This window comes from Hyaena hyaena, unplaced genomic scaffold, assembly GCF_003009895.1.
Source record: "Hyaena hyaena isolate Hyena2069 unplaced genomic scaffold, ASM300989v1 scaffold_100, whole genome shotgun sequence".
NCBI lineage: Eukaryota > Metazoa > Chordata > Mammalia > Carnivora > Hyaenidae > Hyaena > Hyaena hyaena.
The window spans coordinates 2610638-2637945 of record NW_024080732.1 but is presented as its reverse complement, the minus strand read 5'-3'; the positions used below and the strand labels follow the sequence as shown (position 1 = coordinate 2637945).

General features: G+C 35.3%; 1 protein-coding gene across 3 annotated transcripts in view; it reads right to left on the bottom strand.

The window, feature by feature from the left end:
- PSD3 (pleckstrin and Sec7 domain containing 3) overlaps positions 1–27308 on the bottom strand; it is a 380191-nt gene that overhangs the window by 311500 nt on the left and 41383 nt on the right. For 2 of the 3 annotated variants that reach the window (XM_039235608.1, XM_039235607.1), the window contains exons 2-5: positions 13160–13354; positions 12980–13060; positions 10741–10853; positions 7929–7987 (exon numbers count right to left, since the gene is read on the bottom strand). In XM_039235608.1, coding sequence (XP_039091539.1) covers positions 7929–7987; positions 10741–10853; positions 12980–13060; positions 13160–13311 — 405 coding nt within the window. In that variant the 5' untranslated portion in view covers positions 13312–13354. Of the gene's footprint in view, positions 1–7928; positions 7988–10740; positions 10854–12979; positions 13061–13159; positions 13355–19060; positions 19151–27308 lie in introns of those variants that run through there. The other variant, XM_039235606.1, reaches the window with a different exon arrangement.

Sequence of the window (27308 nt, the reverse complement as noted above, 5' to 3'; positions counted from 1 at the left end):
AGCAGAATTTTTCCTACGGGTCATACTTTGCTAACTCTGATTTTTTTTTTTAAGATTTTATTTTTAAATCATCCCTATACTCAATATGGGCCTTGAACTCACAACCACAAGATCGAGAGTCATATGCTCTATCAAGAGTCTACAAGCCATTCTCTGAGCCAGCCAGGCACCCCCACTGATCTTAGAGAAAACTAGATGGAAGTAGAATTCTTGTTGAGCACATCATGAGTGAGCATGCAAAATAGATTAGGATTCCTGATGTATTCTGTGCTTTATTGTTAAAATTATGGCATTTTCCCCCACTACATTGATAATCAGCTCCCAACTTTGCTGGTAACAATGAGAGCAAAGGGGCAAAGTTAAGATGAAGAGATTCCTTCTTTAGTAATCTAGAAACCATATAATCTGCTGTCCAGAATTCAGCACAAGAGTGACCAAGTCTTTGCTTTGAGTAAGTAGGCCTTCCCTGACAGATGGAGGAATGGAACCTTCCTCAACGCTCGAGCCAAGACCTAACCTAAACTCAGTTCTAAGGGAGAGGTACTGACAAGGCCAGTTATATCTCAAGTAGTCACTAGGAAAGCAAACCACAGCATATACTCTGACCTACAGGTTGAAGAATTAGGCAAAATAATCCTAAAACGTTTATTTTATTTATTTATTTTTTTAAATTTATTTCTAGGAGAGAGAGAGAAAGACAGCATGAGCAGGGGAGGGTCAGAGAGAGGGAGTCACAGACTGAAACAGGCTCCAGGCTCTGAGCTGGCAGTCAGCACAGAGCCCGACGCGGGGCTCGAACCCACGAACCGCGAGATCATGACCTAAGTGAAAGTCGGACGCTCAACCGACTAAGCCACCCAGGCTCCCCCTAAAATGTTTATTTTCAATCATGTAGAGTCTGGAAGCTTTGCAGAAAACATGCTTTCAGAGAAACTAAGGGCTCTCATGATCCATTGGTAAAATCTGGCCTTATAAATCTTGGGATATTAAAAACACAGCAGGCATACCCTCCCACATGATAATTCTACCTCCAACATGTCATAATAGGATTTTAAAAAAAAGTATACTACTAATTTGGTAATTCAATTCTGTAGCTCTGCTACAAGTTTCTATTTTGCTTTTGTTTCGTTTTCTTCTGTATCAAGTAAGTTTAATTGTATTATGCTGCCCTCAGGTGTCTACTTTTTTATATGCATGATTAGTAGGCAAAGTAAGATCCTTTGTCAATTTAGAAACCAAAATGCTAAGGCTGTCATATTCAAAGTATCCTTTCAAAACTCCAATCACAGAGCTAATGTAAGTATTAAATAAGTTCAACTTTTTGGGGTATCTGAACTATTACTTGGGTTTTTCCTACTACTTGTATAAATAAATTGCCACTGAAAAAGGAACCGGAAGTGGTGTAAAGAAAAAATAAAGCAACTGATAATAATGTTGTAACACGGTGGCTCTCAAAGGAGGACTCGGGGATCCTGTTCCTGGTGCCAATAAGCTCAAACCTAGTGTTATAATAATACTCAGAATATTTCTTTCACTCTCAAAAGTTACAGTGGAGTTTTCTAAGCCACATGACTTCTGATAAATTATAACCAACTAAACACAGGAGCAGACTTAGCTGTCTTTTATTAAGTCAAATATGAAAGTCTTGCAACAAAAATTTTAAATGCTATACTTCTCACTCATTTTTTGTTTTCCTAAGTATAATTATTATTCATTAAAAAGAATGTTATCCCATTTCACTTATACATGGAATCTAAAAAAAAAAAAAATGAACAAACAAGGAGGGCACCTGTGATGAGTACCAGGTGTTGTATATAAGTGCTGAATCACTAAATTGTATACCTGAAACTAATATTATGCTATATGTAAACTAACTGGAATTTAAACTAAAAAAAAACAAACAAACCCACATAAGTGTAAAGTTAAAAAAAGGGGTGGGGGGCAGAAACCGACCAATAAATACAGAGTAGAAACTGAGGGCTACCAGAGGGGTAGAGTAAGGGGATAGGCAAAACAGGTGAAGGGATGGGAGATACAAGCTTCCAGTTATGGAATGAATATATAACAGGTAAAGGGTATAGTATAGGGAAAATACTCAATAGTTTGTTACTAGCATTGTATGGTAATAGATGGTAGCTACAGTTGTGGTGAGCACGTCATAACACACAAACTTGTCAAATCACTATGTTGTACACCTGAAACTAACATAACATTGTGTGTCAACTATATTTCAATTTTAAAAAAGGTATAAACTTCTAGTTATAAAATAAATACCTCATGAGGATGTAATGTACATCACGATTAATACTGTATTGAATATTCAAAAATTAAGAGTTGTGGCTTGGGGCACCTGGGTGGCTCAGTCGGTTAAGTGTCTGACTCTTGATCTCAGCTCAGGTCTTGATCTCAGGGTCATGAGTTCAAGCTCCATGAATTGGGCTCCACAGTAGGTATGGAGCCTACTTAAAAAAAAAAAAAAAAATTAAGAGTAGCTTAAAAGTTTTCATCACAAGGAAAAATACCATAACTATGTTTGGTGACAAATGTTAAGTGGACTTACTGTGATGATCATTTTGTAATATATACAAATACTGAATCATAATGCTGTACACCTAAAAATACACAAAAAATAAAATTCACTCACTTTAAAAGAGAAAAAGTATGTTATTCTTTTAATGGGTTTGTTAATACCATTTTTAAATAATTTAATAAATACTTTTAAATCTTATTGATTTTAGTTTAACAAAGTAAATAGTAATGGATATAGCAAAAGTTCTTAGGTTTGCGCTTATGGGCACCAGGAACAGGATCCCTGAGTCCTACTTTGAGAGCCGCTGTGTTACAACATTATTATCAGTTGCTTTATTTTTCCTTTACACCACTTCTGGTTCCTTTTTTAGTGGCAATGTATTTATACAAGTAGTAGGAAAAACCCAAAAGTTCTTTGGTCCTCAAAAAAATTCAAGAGTATAAAGGGATCTTGAGACCATAAAGTCTGAAAAGTACTATAGTAGCAGACAATTGTTATTTTAAAGGTCATTTTAAAATTGAAAAACCTGGGGTGCACGGGTGGTTCAGTTGGTTAAGCGTCCAACTCTTGATTCTGGCTCAGGTCCTGATCTTGTGGTCTGTGGAATCAACCCCCATGTGGGCTCTACCTTGACAGCGTGAAGCCTGCTTAGGATTCTGTCTTTCCCTCTTTCTCTGCCCTTCCCTTACTTGTTCTCTTTCTCTCTCAAAATAAACATTTCAAAAGTTAAAAAAAATAAAATTGGAAAATCTGAAACCAAGACGTTTTTCTATAAAAACATTTCCACAGCTGATGGTTAAGGTTCTTAGGCTATCTCTCAAACGCTCATTCTGATGAGAGACAATAACAGTAAAACCGAACCCAGAGCCCCACCAGAAACCCTTGGCAACTCTGAGGTCTAGACCTGACGCTTCTAAGAACTTTCAGTATCACTGAGAGCCCATTAGAAGTCACTGTGGCTGGGGAGCTCCCAATGAGGTGAAAAGAAAGACTTGGCACCAAGGAGGTGGAAAAGAGGTAAGGGAAGGAGGCGGAAAAGAGGTAAGGGAAGGAGGCTGTGTTTGCTGAATGGAAATTAAGAACGAGGCTAGAATCTAGCAGGGTAAAACTCACATAAGGAAACAAATAATGCCAGGGATGGTTTTCCTGGCAGAGGGTGTCGAGGATGTGGGGCAGACAGGAAGAGGAGGTATAGAGAAGACAAAGGGAGAGCAGCAGGCAAAATTCACTGAAGGGCAGCTGTCAGTTATAAAAATGATAATCACAGACACAGAGATTTCTTAAGGATATTAACTACCTATCAACCTTAGCAGTTTGTGGTGCTTTTGAGGCACAATATAAAAAGTGAAAGCATTAACCAATTCTTACCATAGTCATTTTCCACTTCTGATAATAAACCAAATATTTTACCCACACGTAAAATTCAATGATCCTACAGAGCCAATTAAAAACTCATTATTATCAATGGAGTTTACAATTGAAAAATAATGCATTCCTATGATCTATGTCAAACTGAACTCCACATATATGTTTAGCATTATTCTATTACAAAAACTAGCTTTACCCTTTGATATTTTCTCCCCCCTACCATTATTAGTTGTGAAATTCACCAACTAATTGTGTGCTCATCTATCCTACTCTTCATTACAACTCAATCTGTATCTAAAACTTCCTCCCACCTCAGAGTCCTGCTCTGGTGAGAAGTTCCTGCCTATTGTTCTGTGCCTGCCCCCTGCCTTCAGCCCCAGTGATAATCCTGCAAGATGGCTGAATCTCAACTACGATGGAAGTACCAAAGGCACATTTGAAGGTTAGTCCAGAAAATAAGTAGGTCTGAACTTATTCTAACATGACAAAATCCTTTTGCTCATAGTATTTCCAATAAAATACAAGGCTTTAAAAAGAAAAAGATTTTCAGATTTTCAACTCTTTCCTTTTTCACAGTTCAAACAACATGCAATACAACTTAGTTTCGGTATAGCAAGAGAAAACTAAACTCTAGAGTTTGTTTTAACAGAGATTTATCTGTATGTGCAAAAGTTTAATTTATATATATATTTCATAGATGAAGATGCATTTTAGAGAGATTACTTAGCAAATTATCCATGTGACCACAATTATAAAATATTTATTTTACCTAAAAGAATAAAACACATGCAGAAAAATAAAAGCCAGTCGATACTATTGCTTAAATAATGATGCATCATTCATATTTTTAAAAAATAGGTACAAAAGGGAATCAGCATTTTTAGCTCCAATGAAATTGTAACATATGAATTAATTTCTCCCCAAAATATTGCATATATGTTAGATTGTTTTTTTCCTAGCTTACATATTAGTGAAGTTCAATAATCCAATGTATAATTAAAATACCTCCCCAGTGTTTTTCCACCTTAGCACCTCATTTACCTGCTACCATTCTTCAGTTAAAAGGACTAATGGAAGTAAGCCTAGCCAACACTACCAGAAATGAGATATGACTTCCATGAACATCTCATTCATTTCCCATCCTTACTCAAATGGCACAGAACTTGGATAGAGAAGACACACTATGAGAGTTTGTTGAATGACAGAGTAAATTAGAAATAGAAAGATAGACATTCCAACATATAACACTATATTAATTACATTAGTATACATCCTATCGTTTTATTAGTAAGAAAGTTAGGAGAATAAAGGTCCATATTAGCGCATTTTCAATGTATCATTCCTTAGAGTAAATAAAATCACAAGGAAGATTCACAAATTACAGCCAAAAGAAGCTAATTCCCAAGGTATGCTCCCCTACTGAAAGCATGAGAACATGCTTATCTTGGTACTTCTTAAAAAGGTCATGCTGTGGTATTGGTATCATGGCACAATGGTAAGAAAGAAAAGGAAAAAGGTTTATTAGTTTACTCCCCAAGAGGATTATTCTGACATTGGACTGAGTAATGAGAGATGATGGCCTAGGCAGTACAGCCTAGGAAGGTGAAAAGGGGCAGACATCAGAAATACATCACTTTATATTTTGAATGGTTCACCTTCAAAGGGGCCATGCTAATAAGTCAAACAAATATGGTAACAATAAATCAGGCAATCATGATGCAAGAGAAGCTACATCCAGAATTATGGCTAAAAACTTACCACCTAGAAGGAAAATTTATTTTTAAAATGAATCCAGAGTTGGAAGGTAAGAGAAACACATTTTTGTATGGTTAGTTCTTATAATAACTACTATCTATTTAACAGACTTTTAACAGCATGCACTGTAAATAAGGATTAAAAACTCTCTAATATACAAAACCTAAACAACAGACAACCCTAAGTATAAAGCATACATCAAAAACAAAGCTAAGAACTAATAATCATTAAAAACACAATTTTGAGGATATACGGATATTTACTTGTACTTATAATATTCTCCTTCTTATTTGTAATTCTGCCACTAGTCAATTATTAATTATGTATGACTGGTATAATTCAAGCTAATAAACTGTTCATTTGTATGCTGTCTCTTACTTATATACTCTTACATTCTAGTTGCCAAAAAGAAGAGTGATGCTTCATTTAATCTCTTTTCAATTATTCAAAAGAGGTCTGAAGACAGAGCAAGAGCAAATCCAAGATCTATGGTTCTGAACCAATGGGCTATAGACACTTAGGGTGCCCGTGTCTGGTTTGGGTATCAAGCATGCTGACTTATCTGAATAAATAATAAACCTCAGGCCTTTATTTACTCCTATGTTTCAAATTATTGTGATTAATAAGTTATATATTTATTTGAAAGTATTATTAAAGCAATATCAGCTTTTTAAAAGGTAATTTAGCTTTTAATAGACCAATCTCAGATCTAGCGACTTCCATAGAAGTTCTATGAGATCCTCAACTTTTAAATAAGAATTTTTTTTTTTTTTCCATCACACATTTTCTCAGTCAACAGATACTAAATGTACAACCATCATATCTGGATAGGACCTCAAAATAACTCATGTGAAGAAGATCCCTCATGCTGGGACTCGCTGATTTGTACAAAAGTTATATGTGGACAAGAGCATTCAAAATTGTCTCTTTCAGCTGAAGTTAGGTTGAGAAATTGAGTGCAAGGAAAGAAGGGGACAGAATTGCAACGGTTATCATAAGACTAGCAGAGAAGAAAGCAGGGAAAACCTGCTTCACTGATAAGAGGAAAGCAGAGGTCAGGACCATCCACTGATTGGTCCTTCCTATAGCAAGCTGGATGAGTTTAGATTCTGATCCTCATTTCAAGGCTCACTAGTACCTTCATTTCCATAAGATGTATTACAGTGCTATTGTCCCAAAATGTCCCCTGAAAGTATCTATATTTTTAATCTGTATCATCTCTGGACACATGTTATATATGTCTACTAGTCACTAAGTTATTCTAAATTAACCTGATGCAAACTGCAAAAGGAACTTCCTAGTTGAGTATTGTGAGATTTATGAAGGAAGTGTTAAATTAACTATCACTAACTACATCTCCTCTTCAGTCTTCTGAAGGTAGAACACTTTTTTCCCTTCAGTCCATCTTAATGGCCTCAGAGAGCTCCATTTTGCCTTAAGGAAATTATGCGGCCTTTTCAAATGGGAAAACGAAATTGGATTGAAAACTAAGTTTTAGTTCTTTTAATTATAAGATAAATCATACAGCAAATCATGGGATGATCTAGATTTTTAATTATAAGAAACCTGGTTTTCTTTTCAAAATAAATGGACTGGAGACTATAAAAAAAATTTTGTGCTAAGTAAGTATACATTGGCCTATATTAAGCTAAAGCATTCTCATTTTCTTTAATATAAAGTTTAAGTAAATGCTAAAATTCCATATCCTTTAAAAGGTAAGTCTGTTTCTAACTATAAACTTAAGTTCATTCTACATCTTAAATACAAGAACAGAAAGTAATTAGAGCATTTTGATATTTCAACTGTTAAAAGACTAGGTGAGCTGAGAAATGTAGAAAAGGCTGAGTTCTTAGGACTCATTACTGTATTTAGTGAAAACACAGTCAACATTTTCTAACTTATAACCTTTCCATCATATATCAACTCTAATAGGTAACCAAAAACAAACAAAACAAAACAAAACAAAACAAAACAAAAACAAAACAAGTAAAAGCTCTGCCTCTGCCATCTACTGGAGAAAGAAGATACAGAACACACATATTACAGATAAAACAACTCCAGACACGTACACAATATTGTATTTGCTTAAAACTAAGCTCTATGCTGGCATATAAAGTAAGTCATTTCTACTTACTTAAAGACTTATGTTTACCTACCTGTCATGTAGAGAATGAGAGAAAAGGGTGGCAGAGAATAAATGTGTATGAACACAAAAGCAAAGATAAGTCCACGACAATTTAATTTCTATAAGACAGCTTCACACACCTACACTTACATGGCCATGGAGATCTGTGTTAAGAAGCATCATTGCACAGGTGAGGCAATGGACTCCATCTAAGGGGAGAGAGAAGGAAAAAAAAGTATTAACTCACTATTTCCTGTTGGGCTCCTTACATTAAGAACCTATGAAAACACATAATGTGGCTAGGCACAATTCATCACATTTGAGGAGACAAAAAATAGATAAAAATAAATTACTAAAGGGACCTCAGTAACAAAGTTGGACTCTACTGCTGACAAAGTATATTATTCTTACCTCTCTGGAGGGGAATTTGACAGTACATATTGGAAACTTTGAAACAGTATCTTCTGACACAGTAAATCCACTTACAGGGCTTTACACTTAGGACATAAGAATCTATACAAAATACAAGGATATCCAAAGAAACACTGCTTACAATGGGGAACAGTAAACAAAACCCTCCAAAAATATAACTATTTTAAGTCATTAAAAATGTTGTCCAAGTATAAATGTTGAAATAGAAAGATATTTCACAGTAAATTATTATATGAAAAACACAATATATGCAGTATAGTTTCATTTAAATATAAACATATCTAGAATAATATATAATATAATATTAAAAGATTATGGTCTCTGGATAGTAAGATAATTTTTGTATTTTCATTTATATTTTCTTAATTTTTTATAACAAGATACAGAAATGAAAATAAACTATTTACTACTATTCTTTTTTTATTTTTACTCTCTGAGAAGAAAGTAAATTAAGAAAGAAGCAGAAGTTAAAGGAAACCAAGATTTGGGTCTTTCATTGTACTGACTGGGTATTAGTTCTCTGGCTAAAACAACATAGGCAGCAACAGTTATCTTCTTTCTTGACAATTCTTTAAAGGTAACATGTAGGTTACTGGTCCAGGATACTATGGATCAGACAAAACTACAATATTGGAATAATTTGAAAAGATTAAAAAATTAAATGTTCAGGAAAAAAAATGGTGTCCATACCAGAAGGATCATTTTACACTTAGATGGAAACATTGGTCTCTCTTCTTACTTTATAAAGGAAAAGGCAATACAATAAGAATTAAGCTTTCATTTCCAAGTCTTAGAAATACTTACTCTTTTCTTGCAAGTCTCAATCCAAGTATACTTGATCATAGCAGTTGCAGATGCAGAAAGATCTTACTAATGGATGTCAAATGTACAGAAAGGCCTTTCTAATTACCGAATTCATGAATGAAAGATAGCTTATTTTGGGGTGCCTGAGTGACTCAGTCAAACGTCTGACTCTAGACTTAGGCTCAGGTCACAATCTCACAGTTTGTGAATTCAGCCAGGCATTGGGTTCTGTGCTGACAGTATGGAGCTTGCTTGGGATCCTCTCTCTCTCCCTTTCTCTCTGCCCCTCCCCCATTCTCTCTCTTTCAAAATAAATAAACTTTATAAAAAAATCTTTTTAAAAAGATAGCTTATTTTTCAAAGATTGCCTTTGAGTACAGTACGTGATTTCTGTTATTAATGTCGATAAGGAGATGCTACCAAATGCCCAAAAGTAAATTTATTCCACTTCCAGCTTATTATTATTAAATTTTAAATACATTTAAAACAAATTCATTAAAAGCATCTACAAAACTCAGCAGCCAACTCTCAAATATCCTTATCGATAGCCAGTTGAGGGTACACATCCATATTCTTTCTTTCACTGAGGACTGCCAACATCTTACTAGATATAAAGGAGGTTTTAATAGAAACAACTCTTTTCTTATCGCTTTCACTCTACACTCAGTGAGGACAATAATAGAAAGTGAATAAATGGTCTAAATATAATGAAAGGAAGGACTAAAGAAAATTAAGTTCCCTTTTTACAGAGAAGAGTGTGACTTTAATGACCAGATGGTTAGTTACTTTAGCTATAGCCTGGCGGGTAGAGACCAGAGACCTGGGGATAATCGCTTTAGTCAATATCACATATACTTATCCCAGTTAACCAGCAATACTGAAGCTCAGAGATAACTGCCATTTCTAACACATCTAGTCCTAGTGACCTATTCCAGAATTTGTGTTTATGAAAGATTCTCCAATTGCAAATGAAAGCACCTAACTTCAAACGGTGAAAACTTTGCTTTATTGCAGGAATTGACATAGAGGAAAAACCTCTCTTGATAGAGTACATCAACAATTAAATAAAATTGCTTTTTAAAAATAGCAAAATAAGTATGAACTCATAGTTCATTAAAATCATAAACCAAAATCAGTGCTCAGTGATGTTACAATGAATATCAAACCAAACACTGGAGACACACCACATATCCAGTGAGATTTGTAAATGTTTTCAAAACTAACCACAAAATTAATAAGCATACATGCATTTCAAGGGGTCTAGAGTCAGATGCATAGGAAGAAGAAATAAGAAAACTAGCATTTCATTTTTTAAAATGTGCTTTGCATGTAAAATCTCAGAGTGACAGCATGAGCAACTTAGAGCATCCTGTCATAGTATGGAACTGGAAAACTAAGTAAAATTTAATTAAAAGAACAGTAAGGAATACCATGCAGTCATTACATATCATGCTTTTAAAAGAATATCCAATGACATGAGAAAATGCTCACAAAGGGAAAGACAACAGGAAACAAAACTCTTTAATGACTCCAATTTGACATTAAATATTTCACAAACTGATTAGAAGGAAATAAATCAAACAGTTAATAATAGTTATCTCCAGACAATTAGAAGAGTTTCATTTTCTTTTGTATACTAATCCATATTTTCCACAATAAAATATAACTTTCATAATGAGAAAAATAGCCTTTGTTTTTTGAAATACAAACATTTCCATCAGATTACCTTGTGAAGCAATAGTGTCTGGGTTACAGTAAAAATATCTATTGGAGAAATGTATTAAAACTCTCTCTCGTTCTTGAGTTTCTCCCACAAGAGAAAATGCTTTAAAGAAATACCTAAAAAAGAATTAAGGGGAAAAAAGTGAAACTTTAGAGAACATTACCATACTTTTTATGTTTGACAATTAGAATTACTTCATATAGGGGTGTCTGGGTGGCTCAAATGGTTAAGCATCCAACTTTGGTCAGGTCATGATCTCACAGTTCGTGAGTTCGAGCCCCATGTCAGGCTGTGTCCTGACGGCTCAGAGCCTGGAGCTGCTTCAAATTCTGTGTCTCCCTCTTTCTCTGCCCCACCCCCACTCATGCTCTATCTGCCTCTGTCTCCAAAAAAAAAAATCTTTTTAATGAAAATAAAATAAAATTAATTCATATATAGTAAGATATTAATTAGGGGTGTCTGGTGGCTTAGCCTGTTAAGCATCTATCTCTTGATTTTAGCTCAGGTAATGATCTCATGATTTGTAAGACTGAGCCCCACACTGGGCTCTGCGCTGACAGCACAGAGCCTGCTTATGATTCTCTCTCTGACCCTCCCCTGCTAGCTCTCTCTCTTTCTCTCAAAATAAATAAATAAATAAACTTAAAAAAAAAAGAAATTAATTGTACAAAGATGTTCTATAGTATTTTTGTAAAATCACTTACTATATAGCCATTCAATATATATTTATTTTATTCTATGAAACATCAATATAAAGATGACGAGGCAATAACAATACCATGGTAGCTAAGAAAAGCCTTGGGAACATAGTAACTTCCCCATATGACTAAATGACAAGTAGCCATTTAAAAGGTTAGTCAGATAAAAACCAAAGAACACTTAAGAGGGAACCTACAACCATGCAGGCTATGTATTAAAACTATACATGAAACACTGTATCATTTTGGTATATGATTATACTTGCCACTGACACATTGTTAAAATTACAAGTATATTATTTTGTGTATAGTAGATTTCTCTTATTTTATTTAGCCTATTATCACATTATATTATTACTTTTTATATGAGAAGGAAATTGGGAGCTAACACTAAATTATTCCTTGGGTTAGGAATAAATTATGTATCAAAATTCTCTGAAAAATAAAATATGCCCAGAACAACACACCAACCTAAATCAGAATCACTAAGAGTACTGTCTATTATGGAAAAACTCAGATGATCCTCACTAGACAAAGCACTTCCCTAAGTATGAGATGAAAAGAAAAAACAGTCCTTTAAAATGTTCTAAAAAAATCTTACTATTGAAAGAAACATACACAAAATCTTATTTACATGAAAATGTTACTTAGTTTGTTAAATCTAAATTGCATTGATCACACTTTAATTTTTCATAACTGTCTTTTATAAACCATATCAGAAAGTAAAGCATAAGTATTGATCTTTCCTCTGCCCTTACTTGTTTTCAGTGGAAAAACCTATGCATATCATCAATTCATGCAAAGTGCCACAGAATAAGTAGGTCACTGTTGTACATTCTAATCCAAACATCCTCACTTCACCTCCCAAGGTGCAGTTTCCTGATTTATAAAACTAGAGGGTTACACAGATCATCTCAGAATTCCTCTAACCTCTTACATGTTAAAAAGTTTATAACAGTAAATGCTGACTAAGTTTTACTTTTACTAGCAGCTCTTAGAAATTTACAGTACAATAATGGTGTGAAAAGCGAGGATCAGTGTGTTTATGACACTATTTTGAACAGATCAGCAAAAAGTGCTGAAACAGTTTTACAGGTATTTTCTACTATTATGTTGATAATTGTTTTTATTCCATTTCTGAGTTAATACCAAAGTATCATCTTAAAAGGCTATTTGGCCACTGTAAACAAATGCTTAGGGGGAAAAATTTAAAATTCTACCGTCTGTAAAACTGTGTTTTCTTTTTAATTGATCATTCAAAAACTAAATTCCCACAGATTCTACTTCTCCTCAAGACTCACTTTGTCACTATTCTTTACTACATCATCTTCTAGATGAAAAGTATGAGTTCATGTGTGATTTCATAAAAACAATGTATTTTTATTTCTACTATGTGTAATAACTATAGTATAATCTGAGCTAAGATTACAAAGTCACCATGGATTTTAAAATAATTAAAAATCACACATAAGCTTCAGCACTACTTGTCTTCTCAGAATTAATTTTTGGAGGCAAAAAAGAACAGAAGTGATATTTAATCATACCTGAGAGACTGATCCAGTGTCATTCCTGTAAAATCAAAAAACTTCAGATATTCTTCTGCAACTAGTTTGCTAAATTCATTGCTATAAGAAAACAGGATAGACTTTGTTATTAAAGTTGAAGCTATTAAAAAAGACACACACATGGACACACTCAGACACCAGCCTTGGTACAGAACGTACTTCTTGCCTAGGTGCTTTGCGACATCCGATCTTTTGAATCTGTCTAGTTGATAAAGGCGTTTGGCCAACCTTTTGGCTGCTTCTACGTTGCTGCTGGTACCATTACTGAGACTTTCTGAGGTCTCCTTTTCCAGAATTTCAGTGCTCCCCATCTCAGAATGAGTCTCTACTAGTGCTGTTTTTACCCCAGCATTGCTGTGAGAATTGATAAAGAAGAAAAACATTAAAAATATTTTTCTTATGTGACAAAAAAAAGAAAATTAGCTGATGAAATTATCATATTGTAGCAATAAATGAAAAAAACTTTTAAATGAGATAGTTTTATGCTTAATTATTCATAAAACTATTTACAGCAATATATTTCAATGTCCTGAAGAAGTGATTACTTAAACCCCTTATGAGCAGTTTCTTAAAACTTCTGGTCTCAGGACCTTTACGTTTTTAAAAATATAGAAGGCTCTAGTGACCTTTGTGTTTCTGTGGATTATATCTATTGATATTCACTATATAAGTAATTTAAAAAGAAAATTTTCATATGTTAATTCACTTAAAAATAAAAACATTTAATATAAATATTTTATTAAAAAATAATATTTTCCAAAATAATAACATAAAACTTAATGAGAAAAGCAATAATTATTTACATCTTTTACATATTTCTTTAATGGCTGGCTTACTAGAAGACAGCCAGAATCTCACTGCCACTTCTATATTCATTTCTAAAAAATATATTGCTACTGTTTTTGTTGAAATATATTAAGAAAATCCAGGGATCCCTGGGTGGCTCAGTTGGTTAAGCATCCCACTCTCGATTTTAGCTTAGGTCATGATCTCCTGGTTCATGAGATTAAGTCCTGCATCGGGCTCTGTGCTGGCAGAGTACAGCCTGCTTGAGATTTTCTCTCTCTCCCTCTCCCTCTCTCCCCCTGTCCCTCCCCTGCTCTCTCATGCTCACTCTCTCTCAAAATAAGTAAACTTCTGAAAGAAAGAAAGAAAGAAAGAAAGAAAGAAAGAAAGAAAGAAAGAAAGAAAGAAAGAAAGAAAGGAAGGAAAGAAGGAAAGAAGGAAAGAAAGAAAGAGAAAAAGAATCCAGCTTCACACAGATAACTGGTCAGAAAAACAGGAAGTATTTTAAAATTTTTTAGATACTTATATTCTTTTTTTATTAGGACCCAAAATAAGACAAGTGGTAGTGTCTTATGGTTAGTTGCAATAAAGTATAAATGAACATTTTGTACTCACATTAAAATTTGTCTTACACTTTACTTTTTCTTAAGATTTTATTTTTAAGTAATCTCTACACTCAATAGGGGGCTCAAACTCATGACCCCAAGATGAAGAGTCACATGCTCCAGTGACTGAGCCAGCCAGGTGCCCTTGTCTTATGCTTTAAGTGGATCTTTAAATGCAGGCATGATTCTGCATCATACATTGGTCATTTGCAAAATATCTGTTGACACATTTCATTATATAATATTTTTTAAAAGTTACATTTATTAAATGCCATGATTATCTTTAGAAAAGTCTTTAAGTATTGCAAAGCTATCAAACTTTTGGTGGCAGACAGAAATATTTCAAAATTCAAATTTTTGACTTAAAGTTCAAGTTGTATTGTTGGCAAAAACATATAGTCAGTTGTTTTCTTAAAGTGTTAATACACTCACTCTATTTGATTTTTGAGAAAACATCTGCCAATAACCATGGTTTGTCAGTTATACTTCGAAGGAAAATGGCAGTTCACAAAAAGAGACTAGTTTATAACTCACAACTTAGCTTACATGTAAGATTATCCTAAAGAAAACCATCAGGAGAAGTAGTGCTTTATGCATATTTTCCATTTCATCACACGTTAAATTAAAAAGGAATGGCTAAAATTCACAACATAGGAAACAACAGATGTTGACAAAGATATGGGGAAAGGGGAATTGTCTTGCACTGTGGTGGGAATGCAAACTGGTGCAGCCCCTCTGGAAAAAATAGAACTACACTACAACCCATCAACTGCACTACTAGATATTTGCCCAAAGGATATAAAACTATGATTTGAAAGGGCACATGCATCCACTGTTTATAGCACCATTATCAACAGCCAAATTATGGAAAGACTCCAAATGTCCAACAACTGATGAATGGATAAAGAGGATGTTGTATGTATATACAGTGGAATGTTGCTCAGCCACCAAAAAGAACAAAACCTTGCCATATGCAATGATGTGGATGGAATAGAGTGTATTATGCAAAAGTGAAATAAGTCAATCTGAGAAAGACAAATACCATATGATTTCACTCATATATGAAATTTAAGAAATGAAACAGATGGACATAAAAGAAAAAAAGAGAGGGAGGCAAACCAAAAAACAAACTCTTAACTATAAACTGAGGGTTGCTGGAAGGGAAGCAGTTAGGGAGATGGACTTACATGATGGGGATTAAGGAGGGCACTTGTGATGAGCATTGGGTGTTATATGTAAATGATGAATCACTAAATTCTACTCTTGAAACCATTACTACACTATATGTTAACTAGAATTTAAATAACAATTTGAAACAAACAAAAAAGGTATGTACACAGAGGTTAAAATGTAATTATTTTGTACTGCTTTCTCAAGGAATTTTTAGGTGAGACTGGTTTTTGCTTCTTTGAGTACATGATAATGAAGGGTATAATTAACAACTTCGAAAGTTTTGTGCCACTACCTTTGTGTTTAGAGTCCCTCCCTAAGGAATGTGGCGAAAATCTCAAGATAAGGGAAGGCAACCTTGCTGTGTGCGCCTGGACAATATTCCTCAGGACTCTGTAACACAGGCTGCCCTTTCAGACTGTATTTACCACATATGGGAGACAAAGGAGCAAAAACTGTACAAAAGGCAACCCGCCACAGCACTCGGGGCTCAGCCTTTTGGGTCTTAGCCGACTGATCCTGTGTTAGCTTGAATAAAGCTGCTTTCTGGAAAGAAAAGCCTGGGTGTCCCAACTCTCTGTGTGTCTCACTGCTACACCTTGATCTGTGCTAAAGCCCCCACCATTGCTTTTGTACCATCAGTGTAAATATCAATATGCTGAAAAAGGAAAATAACATTGTACTGTTATTATAAAATAACTTTGACCTCATAAACCTCCTGAAAGGGTCTCAGTAAACCTCACCGACTACCTTGTAAGAACCTCTCCTCTAGAAAGAGGTCACAAATTAGAACCTGGCTAAAGAATGCTACATAACACATTTATAACACTCAACCAACGAGAATATAAGTAACTTCTAAATCCTCACTTTAACTTGGAAAATAGACAAAGTTATGTTCATGATAAACTACTATGCCTAAGTAGCCTTCCAATGTACTTACCATAGACTCTAAACCAGACACAGTCAGAGTTTTTCTGTAACGAACCAGACAATAAATATTTCAGACAAGGCCTCATAAAGTCTCTGTCATACATGCTTCTTTGTTTTTGTTGTTTTTTTTTTTCAACCTTTTAAAACTTAAAAGCCATTCTAGGGTAGGCTGAACAGTCTCAGAGGCCTAATTTTGTGTCTCTGCTATATCCCATAGTTCTTTAACTTGGCCTGAATTATAAGCAGGGTAACCATTTATTGTCTAAACCAGGACACTGAAGAAGGAAAAGGGATAATAAAATAATTAAATATGTAATTATAATTGTTACAAAGTTTAAAAGAGGCATTGCCAATAAAAACATTAGTTGTAAACTTACAGCATATAATAAATGACAAAAATCATTATAGCAACAATGAATAATTTTTAAGCAGAACTGCTCAATCTCTATTTTTGTCACTTATTCTACCTGACTTACAACTTCCCATTTCCTACTACCAACTAGCTAAGTGGCCGTCTGGAAGGTTCACTGTCACTCAAAGGCAGCTCCAGCCACTGTACACCAAGTAGCTCCTAGGGGCTGCGCATTTGCAGACTTCCCCAACCATTGAACTGAGGGAGTTCAATGCCCCTTGCAACTTCTCTCCAAGCTCCCTTATCAGCAAGTCTTCCACATGCTGTCCTTCAAAGTCAGAGATATGGGGAGGGAAAAGAGAAAGGTTATCCCGCTTTATCTTTTAGACTTAACTATGTGAAAATGATGAGGGAACATAAGGCAAACTGTCAGACCCAAACACCTCCTATGCCCAGGTGGGGTATATGTAATATTCTTAGGCACTCCTGGCTGGCCAAGAACAAAGGAAAGGGCAAAAACAAATGGTTAACTGATAGAGATCACAGTCATGCAGGACAAGGGTCTCCATCAATTTACAAATATCTTAGTAAATTACAAGAAAGAGGTCTAATCTTATTATCGATAGCCTAATCTCCAGAAACCTATAGACTCACTCAGTATCCTGGAGCCCCAACATCACCTCTCCACAGCGATGTGGGGATAAAAGGCAGAAGGAAATGGCAGATAAAATTAAATTTCCTTATAGCCTGCAGCCCATTGGCAACTACTTGAGGCAGGCAGAGTAAAACATTTCTCCAGGAACTCTCACTGTCTTAATGTTAATACTTTGTGGGGGGAAAAACAACCTTAGCTTGCCAATAGCTAGGCCTCCAGTATCCCGTGATGCTTCTTTAATATGAAAATCTCTTGGAAACTTCCACTTGACTTTCCCTCTCCCAACTCTGAAGTATATAGTCAGTCTCTCCTCAAGGTCCCCGCTGGCTCTTCCTGCCCAGGGGTAGTGACCCCTTACTTTAATAAAATCATCTTTTTTGCACCAAAGACTTCTTCAAGAATTCTTTCTTGGCCATCAGCTCTGAACCCCACGAGCCCCACCATCACCCCTAAACCTCATCAAAAAATTTTGTTCAATGCACATGTCAACTTCACACATTCCAAAGGAGACTGCAAAGAAGCTACAAGCACCGAGTGGAGGCTTATTAAACCCAGGCTGACTTCATTTTTTAAAGTCAAACTAAAATGTTAAACCACAGTCAATGCCAGGACAACAAACAAACTGGAAATGCCCTAGGCAAACTAAGATGTTTGATAATGCTTCTTTGAACAATTAGCCGCCTTAAACCATTCTCCAACAGAAACACATACCAATTAAAATAAACTGCTTCATTATGATGAAATCTCATGCAAGTACATTTAAATATTTTTTCATCCTAATCCTTCCTTTACAGAGTTATCACCCACTTTTGTGAAAATTTATCCTATCAGAAAACTGAATATTTAAATATTATATACAGCAAACCTATAATAAGTAAACTCATTATTAGAAACTTCTTTTAAAAGGCAACTTATATTTTGTGTTTTCCTACATAAGTGGTAGAAATGTAAAATATTTATTCTAAGAACTGTTTTAGTTTTAATCAAGTAATTTTTTTATAATTATAAAAGAAAATCCCTAGAGTTGTGTTCTCATGCATTCTCTTACTTTCTTTTTCTTTCCAAGTTTCTTTTCAATTAAGCTGCTACTTACTGTTCATTATCTATGGCAAATTCATGGCATATTTAACCACTCCATGTAACGAGTATAATTATACTATATGTACAGTAATACAAAGATTTTGTTCAGATACAAGAAACTTATCCCAATGAGCATTATTTTTAAAAATGTAGTGGTCAAAGTCATTCCTATTTCTTATTTTTCATTCCTCCTGTTTGCTTCCTCTTTCTGCTCTCTGCCCATCCCAGTCTATTTTATCTCATTTTCCTCCACATTCACAAAAGGAGGTAATTTTCAAATCTGTACAAATCAGACTTCTCTGAATCTTCTTGAAAAAATCTTCAGTAAAAAAGAAATGAGGAATAAAGTGAAGATAAATACCTCCACTCCTAGGTGGTTTCATTTTGCTCCATTTCACAATTTATGAGATGATTTGAACAAGAACAGAGACTGCTTCTTTTAAGACAGAAAGCCTAGCAATAAAATGGCAATACATACTCACCAGCAATACGATAGACACCAAAAAGAACCCATCCCAGAGCCTAGCATGCCTGGGCCATACTTAATCTTATAAGCCCCTTCCCAGCACTCTTTGCTCCACAATTCCAAGGTCTGCTGGTCCACTAGAGCTTCTAAGAAACTAGCTCCCTATGAGGTCATATTACTATGACCTCACCTTCTTGGCAGAATGGTTGCTGTTGGGGTTTTTGTAATGTTTTTACAATCCCAATAAAAACAGAAACAAGAACACAGGGGCCACTGTATATCAAGAGCATAAACAACAATAGCAGCCCAGCCTTGTTCACACTTGATAAAACAAACTGGATGATCCCTCTCAGCAGGAATGACACCCCATTTTGTTTCCTGAAATAAACAAGATATTGTCCATCCAGTCTACTGAATATTATATTATAGATGCTTTCAGTAGTTTGAATTATCCTTTTTTTCCTTATTGCTCTTTCAAGTAACTTTATAATCTCATAAGGTTAAATCTCTAATAGTCACTTAAATGTAGAAAAGACTTCCCCAAATGTTCTCCCTGTGTTCTAGAAAACGCTTCACTGGGGCCTGCACCTCACACTTCCAAACAACTGTGGTATCATAAAAATAATGAGATCATTGAGTCTGATCACCAGGCATTCTCATAACCTTTTTAATCATCCTAGGATTACCACATTCACTTAAAAAAAGAACAAAGAAAGAAAGAAAAGAAGAATAATAGGATACCCACATAAATCTGATTTTCATTAAACAAAAAATAGATTTTTAGTGTATCTCAAATACTGCATGGGACATACTTACATGGGACTTAAAAAAATCATTGAATGTTTATCTGAAATTCAAATTTAACCAGTCATACTATATTTTACCTTGGTTTACCTGGTAACACTATCTCCTAAAATGTGTGTTCTAAACTTATTTGAAGACTTCCAGTAATAGTGTTTTCTGTCAACTGGTAGTGTGTTTCACAATCAGATTCCTTATGGGTGTATTTTGACTTACTTGTGATTTAATTTTTATTATTATTGTTCTATAGTTTCATCAAGACCTTCTCTCAGTTGCCTATGGTTGATCTACTGATCTTCTCTAATGTCCTCTAAATGCAAAATGAAAACTCTCTTTTCTCTGCATACTTTACCAGCTTGCATACTGCCACCAAAGCTGTGTCCTTTATAAAAATCCTACACAAGATAAAAATCTGTATTCTGAGGCATGTCAGATAAGATCATTCAAAAGCTGACCCCAACTGCTTATTTAGATTTATCATCTACCAGTTTTTTTCATGCTTGGGCCACACAGGAATATTAGCTGTGCCCTCTTGTTATCCTACCCTAAAATTCTGAGGTGCCCCAATCATATTCCAACTCACTCCTGCTGCAGTCTCAGAATACCTGGTAAATTACCTTTATTCTAGCTCTGTTTTTATTTTATTATTTTTAAAAATATTTTTTAATGTTTTATTTATTTTTGAGACAGAGAGAGACAGAGCATGAGAGGGGGAGGGGCAGAGAGACAGGGAGATACAGAATCGGAAGCAGGTTCCAGGCTCTGATATGTCAGCACAGACCCCGATGTGGGGCTCAAACCCACGAACGTGAGATCATGACCTGAGCCAAAGTTGGAGGCTTAACCGACTGAGCCACCCCGGTGCCCCTAGCTCTGTTTTTAAAGGTTCCATCTCTCTCACCTACTACAATCTTGAATTTCACTTTGTATCCACAAGAATAGGTTGAAGTTACTCAATAGCCATCTGTTAGAAGGATCCAAGAATTGAGCAACTACCTGTGTCCACTCCCCCCACTGTCTTCTATGCTATACTATCAATGACATGTGACACTAACTTTCTAACTCATTATGGCTAAGCCTGAAATGTTCTAGAGACACTGAGTCAGCAGAGTGTCAGTTATGTTGCCTGATTTCATATTTACTTTGAATTTAAATTTTTAAAAAACTCTTTAAATTTTTGTTGAATATAACTAGGATAAAAAAAAAAAACTACGCTAAGGTGTCAAAGCAACATTACCCGCCTACATTTATAAAGTATACCCAGGGAATTGTGTATAGAAAACAACAAACAGCCACTTAGTTCAAGATTATACTATATAAACTGGGTAAAGGCCAATCAGAAGAATCCCAAAGAGTGGAAAGAAAGGACTCCAGAAGCAAGTAGAAAGAAAGCACCAAAGGGAGCAATTATGACCCTGGCACCATTCTTCAGGCTGAAGATACAACGGCAAAGGCCTGGAACCAACAAACTCAGGAAAGCTGGTACAAATGCAGAGCTTTCATGGCTAGAATGAATGTCAGTCAAAAAGAGTTCTAAGTACAGCATAAGCAAGATACACTTAAAATCCTGAAGTGTAAATTGTCTTTAAAAAAGAAAAAGAGGGGGCCCAGCATGGCTCAGTCAGTTGAGCACCTGACTTTAGCTTAGGGCTTGATCTCACAGTTCCTGGGTTCCAGAATTGCATTGGGCTCTGTGCTGACAGCTTAGAGATTGGAGCCTGCTTTAGATTCTGTGGGTCTCTCTCTCTGCTCCTCCTCTGCTCATGCTCTGTCTCTCTGTCTCTCAAAAGTAAATATTAAAAAAAAAAAAAAGGAAAGGAAATCTTCCTGGCCATCATCATGTAGGACAGTTATTTTTCAGGCATTGCAGAGACAGCACATCATCTAATTTGGAGGAAATGTAAATGAGAAATTATTCAGAACAGTGAAAACACTCCAATGGTACACAAATACCTTGCAGCATCTAACAGTGATTAAGCACTCACCTTGTGCCAGCCACTGAGGTAAGTGCTTACTAGAAACTGTCTCCTCTAATCCTCAATAACTTTATAAAGCAGGCAGTAGTACACCCATTTTACAGATGAAAACTGAGGCACAGACCTGGACATGAACAATGGCACTCCAGTACCCAAGTCCTTAATATCCTTTACTACTATAATTTTGCTACTGTTAGGCATTTTCTGGTTTATCTTTGCTGATTCAACAAATATAGTAGAAATATGGTAGAAAATGCTTCTACCCCAGGGGAACTAAAAATAAACACAATAAATGAAAATAAAATACATATATATATAGTATGTTAGAAGGTGATAATTGCTATGAAAAAAAATTGAACAAAGAAAGAGAGACCAAGAATCTTAGTTTGGGGAGAGGTATAGAGACAGAGATAGATAGAGATAGAGATAGAGATAGAGATAGAGATAGAGATAGAGATAGAGATAGAGATAGATAGAGATAGAGATAGAGATAGAGATAGAGAGAGAGACAGAGAGAGAGAGAGAGATTTTTTTGTGAGAGAGTGAGTGAGGAGGGGCAGAGAGAGAGAGAGAGAATCCCAAGCACGCTCTGTGCTGTCAGCAAGGAGACCAACATAGGGCTCCAACTCAGGAACCTTGAGATCATGACCTGAGCTGAAATCAAGAGTCAGATGATAGACTGACCCCGTTTTTATTCATAAGGTGGACCTGGGAAGTTGAAGGGTGGAGCTGCCATCAATTGACATAGGGAAGACGAAAGTTGGCACAGGTTTTAAGAGAAACAAGTTCCATTTTAGACATAGTAACCTTGCAATCTCCATTAGATATCCAAGGAGATATGGGAATATGGCGTAAGTGATACTTTCACAAAAGGTATGTGCCTAGGCCATACTTCAGGGAATTTTCAGACTGTTGGCCTGAGGGGGGCTTAGCATTTTCTTTTTTAGCTCCAAGATGACTCTGATATGATATCGAGATTTTTGGCCACCACTGTAACCCATGGGAAAGCATTATAGGTCTGAAGAGAGGAAATGGAAAGATGTGGATTTTGATCAGACCACTTTTCTTTGTAGCATGGGGGAAAAACTGTGGGGAGACAAAACTGAAGGCAGAGAAACCAGCTAGGAAAGTTACCAAAATACTCAAAGAGATAAGAACCTGAAATTGAAAGATAATTCATACAAATATTAAAAAACACCTGCTCTGAATGAGATTTAGAAAATAAAATGAAACAACATAATAAGTGATTTGGAATGTGTGGAGTTGTGTTCAAAGAGAGAGCAGAAGGCTAACGCTACTTAAAAGCTGAGCAGAATATGTTGGCCACCAACCAAGATAACAACTACAAGAGGAGGAAGAGGTAATGTGTGCAAGAGCGTGCATACACATGCACATACAGAAACAGAGACAGAAAGAGGAGAGTGTGAATTTGGTTTGAAGATGCAATAATATAAGGTGTACACAGGACATCCAGGCAGAGCTGTCTAGTGGCCACAGCAATCATCCATTACCTCTGGGAACTCAATATACGCATAGCAGTCACCTCCACCAATGTGGACGGGGTCACCTGGTGAGAGGCTGTAATGTCTCATCTGACCAAAAAACCCAGAAATGAGCCAACAAAGAAATATGTCTAGCAATGTATTCATTTGAGCACAATACCATTATGGCAAAAGAATTAGGAGGTGTCTTTTCATTTATTTATGAGACTCTACATGCAAGTGCTTAGTTTGCCAGTCAGTAGCAATTATTTATTTAGAAGATGCTAAAAGCAAGTATCTGCCAAAAAGCTCCAGTTAGACAGCCAAGGTTCAAACTATGGTTCTATGACTCACCAGAGTTGGTAAACTCATGATTCTCTGTAAGCCTCAGTTTTTTCATCTATGAAATGGAGACTAACAGTACCAATTCCCCAAGGTGTTATGAAGATTGAATGAGAAGATCCATGGTTGGCACACAGTAGCCATAAATATTAGCTGCCATCACCAGAGCATCACTACTTCTTTCTTGGTTATTTGGATGATCACATAATTACATCAGGCAGTATTTTATTAAATGTAAACTGCTTTTGTATTGTATACAAACGTTCATTAGCTCTCGGTAGAAATTAATCCTTGACTTCTCTAAAGAAAATTGCCTCAAATTTTTGACATTTATACAGAATACATCTCTCTAGATGGGACTGCATTTTACTGATAAATGACTTCAGGAATTTTGTAAGAGAACCGTAAACAAAATCTAACTACAGAAACTCCTAATGGCTATTTTTCTGTTCAGCATGGAGAACATAATTCAGTTTTTAAAAATGAAGAATTGTAATAGGTGTCACCAAGAGGTTCCACCTCCTCAGGATACCTTTTAAACTTCACTCATTTTACTCAGTCCTGCATTCAGTATTCTATAAGAGGGCACCAAAGTGCAAGGCAGTGGTACAGAAACTGACCAAACTTACCAATTTGCTTATTTACAATAAATAGTTGGCATTTTTACTATTCTGGAGCCTTGAACTCCTCTGGGGGCATGATCCAGATGATGCAGGTTTGTTTTGGGTTTTTTGTTTTGTTTCTGCTTTTTTTGCCTTTTGAAATTTTGCTTTATTTTGATTTTCCATATTAAACTGCAACTTTTCTGAGTCAGCTCTCAAATGAGAATGTAATTTTGCAGAAATATTAACAAGTCAATTTTAACACAACTACATTACAAAACTTTGAGATGAATAATTTGCAAAGCAACTATTACTAGATGTCTAGCTTGATAAATAAGGAGAAAATATGATGTAAAAACATTTACATGTTCAGTATTTGCACAGAAGCTTCAGTGAATGACTCCCTGAATCCCAATTCCAGTGGACAAGAAAGGAAGAGTGAATCATTCACAGATGGGCTAACTTGTTTTCCTAAAATGCTATTAAAAAGTCACTGTATATTCTAGGTTTATATCTCTCATGAGCTACAGCTTTTGGCTGTGTTACTTCACTGCTGTGATATGGCATTAAAAATCTCTAATGACACCATATCACTTTCTATACTGACAAAAGGAAATAAAAGGGGCAACTGTATTCCACATCCCTGTAAAATTCAGTAGACAGTCTGAAAATGACCATATCCTTTAATGACTGTGATTATGTGTTGCACACTCTGCTGGAAACTGGATAATGTAAATTTAGACAAAACAATGATATCTCTATACAGAAAAATACTAGCTTATCAATAACCCTATGCCAAGATATTACATCCCTTCCTGCTTCTCCAAATTCAAATTCTCTAACTTGAAAAAACGTTCATTTATAAAAGGAAAGCAATAACACTCTAAAGAAATGAATTCATACATACATCAATAAATCATAAACTCATCATATCATATCCTCCTTTGACTGAGGAGGAAGGAGGTACTACTTGGTAACATGACATATGAGAAAAGAAAGACATGTAAAAGGGATTATTAACTAAACTGCCAGAGCCCAGTAACCTCACTCCTGGGATTTAGCATCCTTATTGCCTAATGCAATATAATTATAAACAAGGAAGTTTTTAATACCCTTAGGGAGATTATTTACAATAACACAGAATGAGATCAAATCTATCCTTCCAAAGAAAATTTATAGAAAGGAATGTCAAATCTTTGGAAGCCAAAAATTGCTTGGACTAGCAAATCTTTGCTTTTTCTCTCTGAAATCACTACCAACTTAAAAGATAAAGACAACAAATAATACATACAATTCCATATAACAAGAAAGCTAGAGATAGTAATTAATTTTGTGTTGGCTCATAATAACATTATTCCTTAGTGCTTCCCTCTATAGAGGCCCATTCAATGATATAATCTGTCATTAAACAAAAGAAGACATTTCAAAAGCAAAATTCCCCAACAGTCATTTGAAAACTCAAGACATTCTTTATGGTTAATTCAATCATAATTACCTAATTTTTTCTAGTTTTTAAAGAATATCTGATATTGAAAATCAGTTTTCTATCACTATGGTTATACTACTGAGGAAAAGTTATGATTAAAAAAATAATGTTCTTAAAGTGCCATATTCAGCCGCTTCACACGACAGAGGGGAAAAATGCTCAATTCTAATTTCAAAATATGAAGCACTGACTAAAACTAAAAGGCAACCGACGGAATAGGAGGATATGTTTGCAAATGACACATCAGATAAAGGGTTAGTATCCAATACCTATAAAGAACTTACCAAACTCAAAACCCAAAAAACAAATAATCCAGTGAAGAAATGGGAAGAAGACATGAATAGACACTTTTCCAAAGAAAACATCCAGATGGCCAAAGACACATGAAAAGATACTCAACACTGCTCATAATCAGGGAAATACAAATCAAAACCACGTTGAGATACCACCTCACACTGGTCAGAGTGGTTAAAATGTACAACTCAGGAACAACAAATGTTGGTGAGGATGTGGAGAAACATAAACTATCTTGCACTGTTGGTGGGAATGCAAACTGGTGCAGCTGCTCTGGAAAACGGTGTGGAGGTTCCCCAAAAAATTAAAAATGGAATTACCCTATGACCCAGCACTAACACTACTAGAAATTTATCCAAAGGATACAGGAGTACTGATTCACAGGGGCACATGTGCTCCAATGTTTGTAGTAGCACTATCAACAACAGCCAAATTATAGAAAGAACCCAAATGTCCATCACTGATGAATGGATAAAAAAAAGATGTGGTTTATATATACAATAGATTATTACTTGGCAATGAGAAAGAATGAAGTCTTGCCATTTGCAACAACGTGGATGGAACTGGAGGGTATTACGCTAAGTGAAATAGGTCAGGCAGGGAAAGACCGATATATGTTTTCACTTACACGTGAAATCTGAGAAACTTAAAAAATAGCTTGAGAGAGGGAGGCAAACCATCAGAGACTCTTAAATACAGAGAACAAAGTGAGGGTTGATAGAGGGGCAAGAGAGAGGGGGAAATGGGTGATGGGCATTGAAGAGGGCACTCATTGGAATGAGCACAGGGTATTGTATGTAAATGATAAATCATGGGAATCTACTTCTGAAGCCAAGAGCACACTGTATACACAGTATGTTAGCTAACTTGACAATAAATTATATTTTTTAAAAAAGCTTTATGTAAATTGTATAGTGTTCTAAAAATATTAGAGATGATTATTAATAAAGTGAGAAGCTGGATGGCTAAAAAAAGCTTTACTAAATTGCAAAGTGTTGTAAAAATATTAGACGATTATTAGTAAAGGGAGAGCTGTATGGCTAAAAGTAAATAAATAAACATTAAAAAACACTGAATTACTTTCAATGGGATCTTAAACCATCTTCTAATTATTCATGTTAATAGATGTTCCACACATTTTAGAATACAATAAATAATTTTTAAGCCAATATTTATCTTCCGTCCACAATTTTGCTGCACTGAGTTAGTATAGTGTAGATTCACTAGGCAACAGAAGATGGTCAAGGATTTGCCAGGGAGTATGAATTCTGATAACGTAACT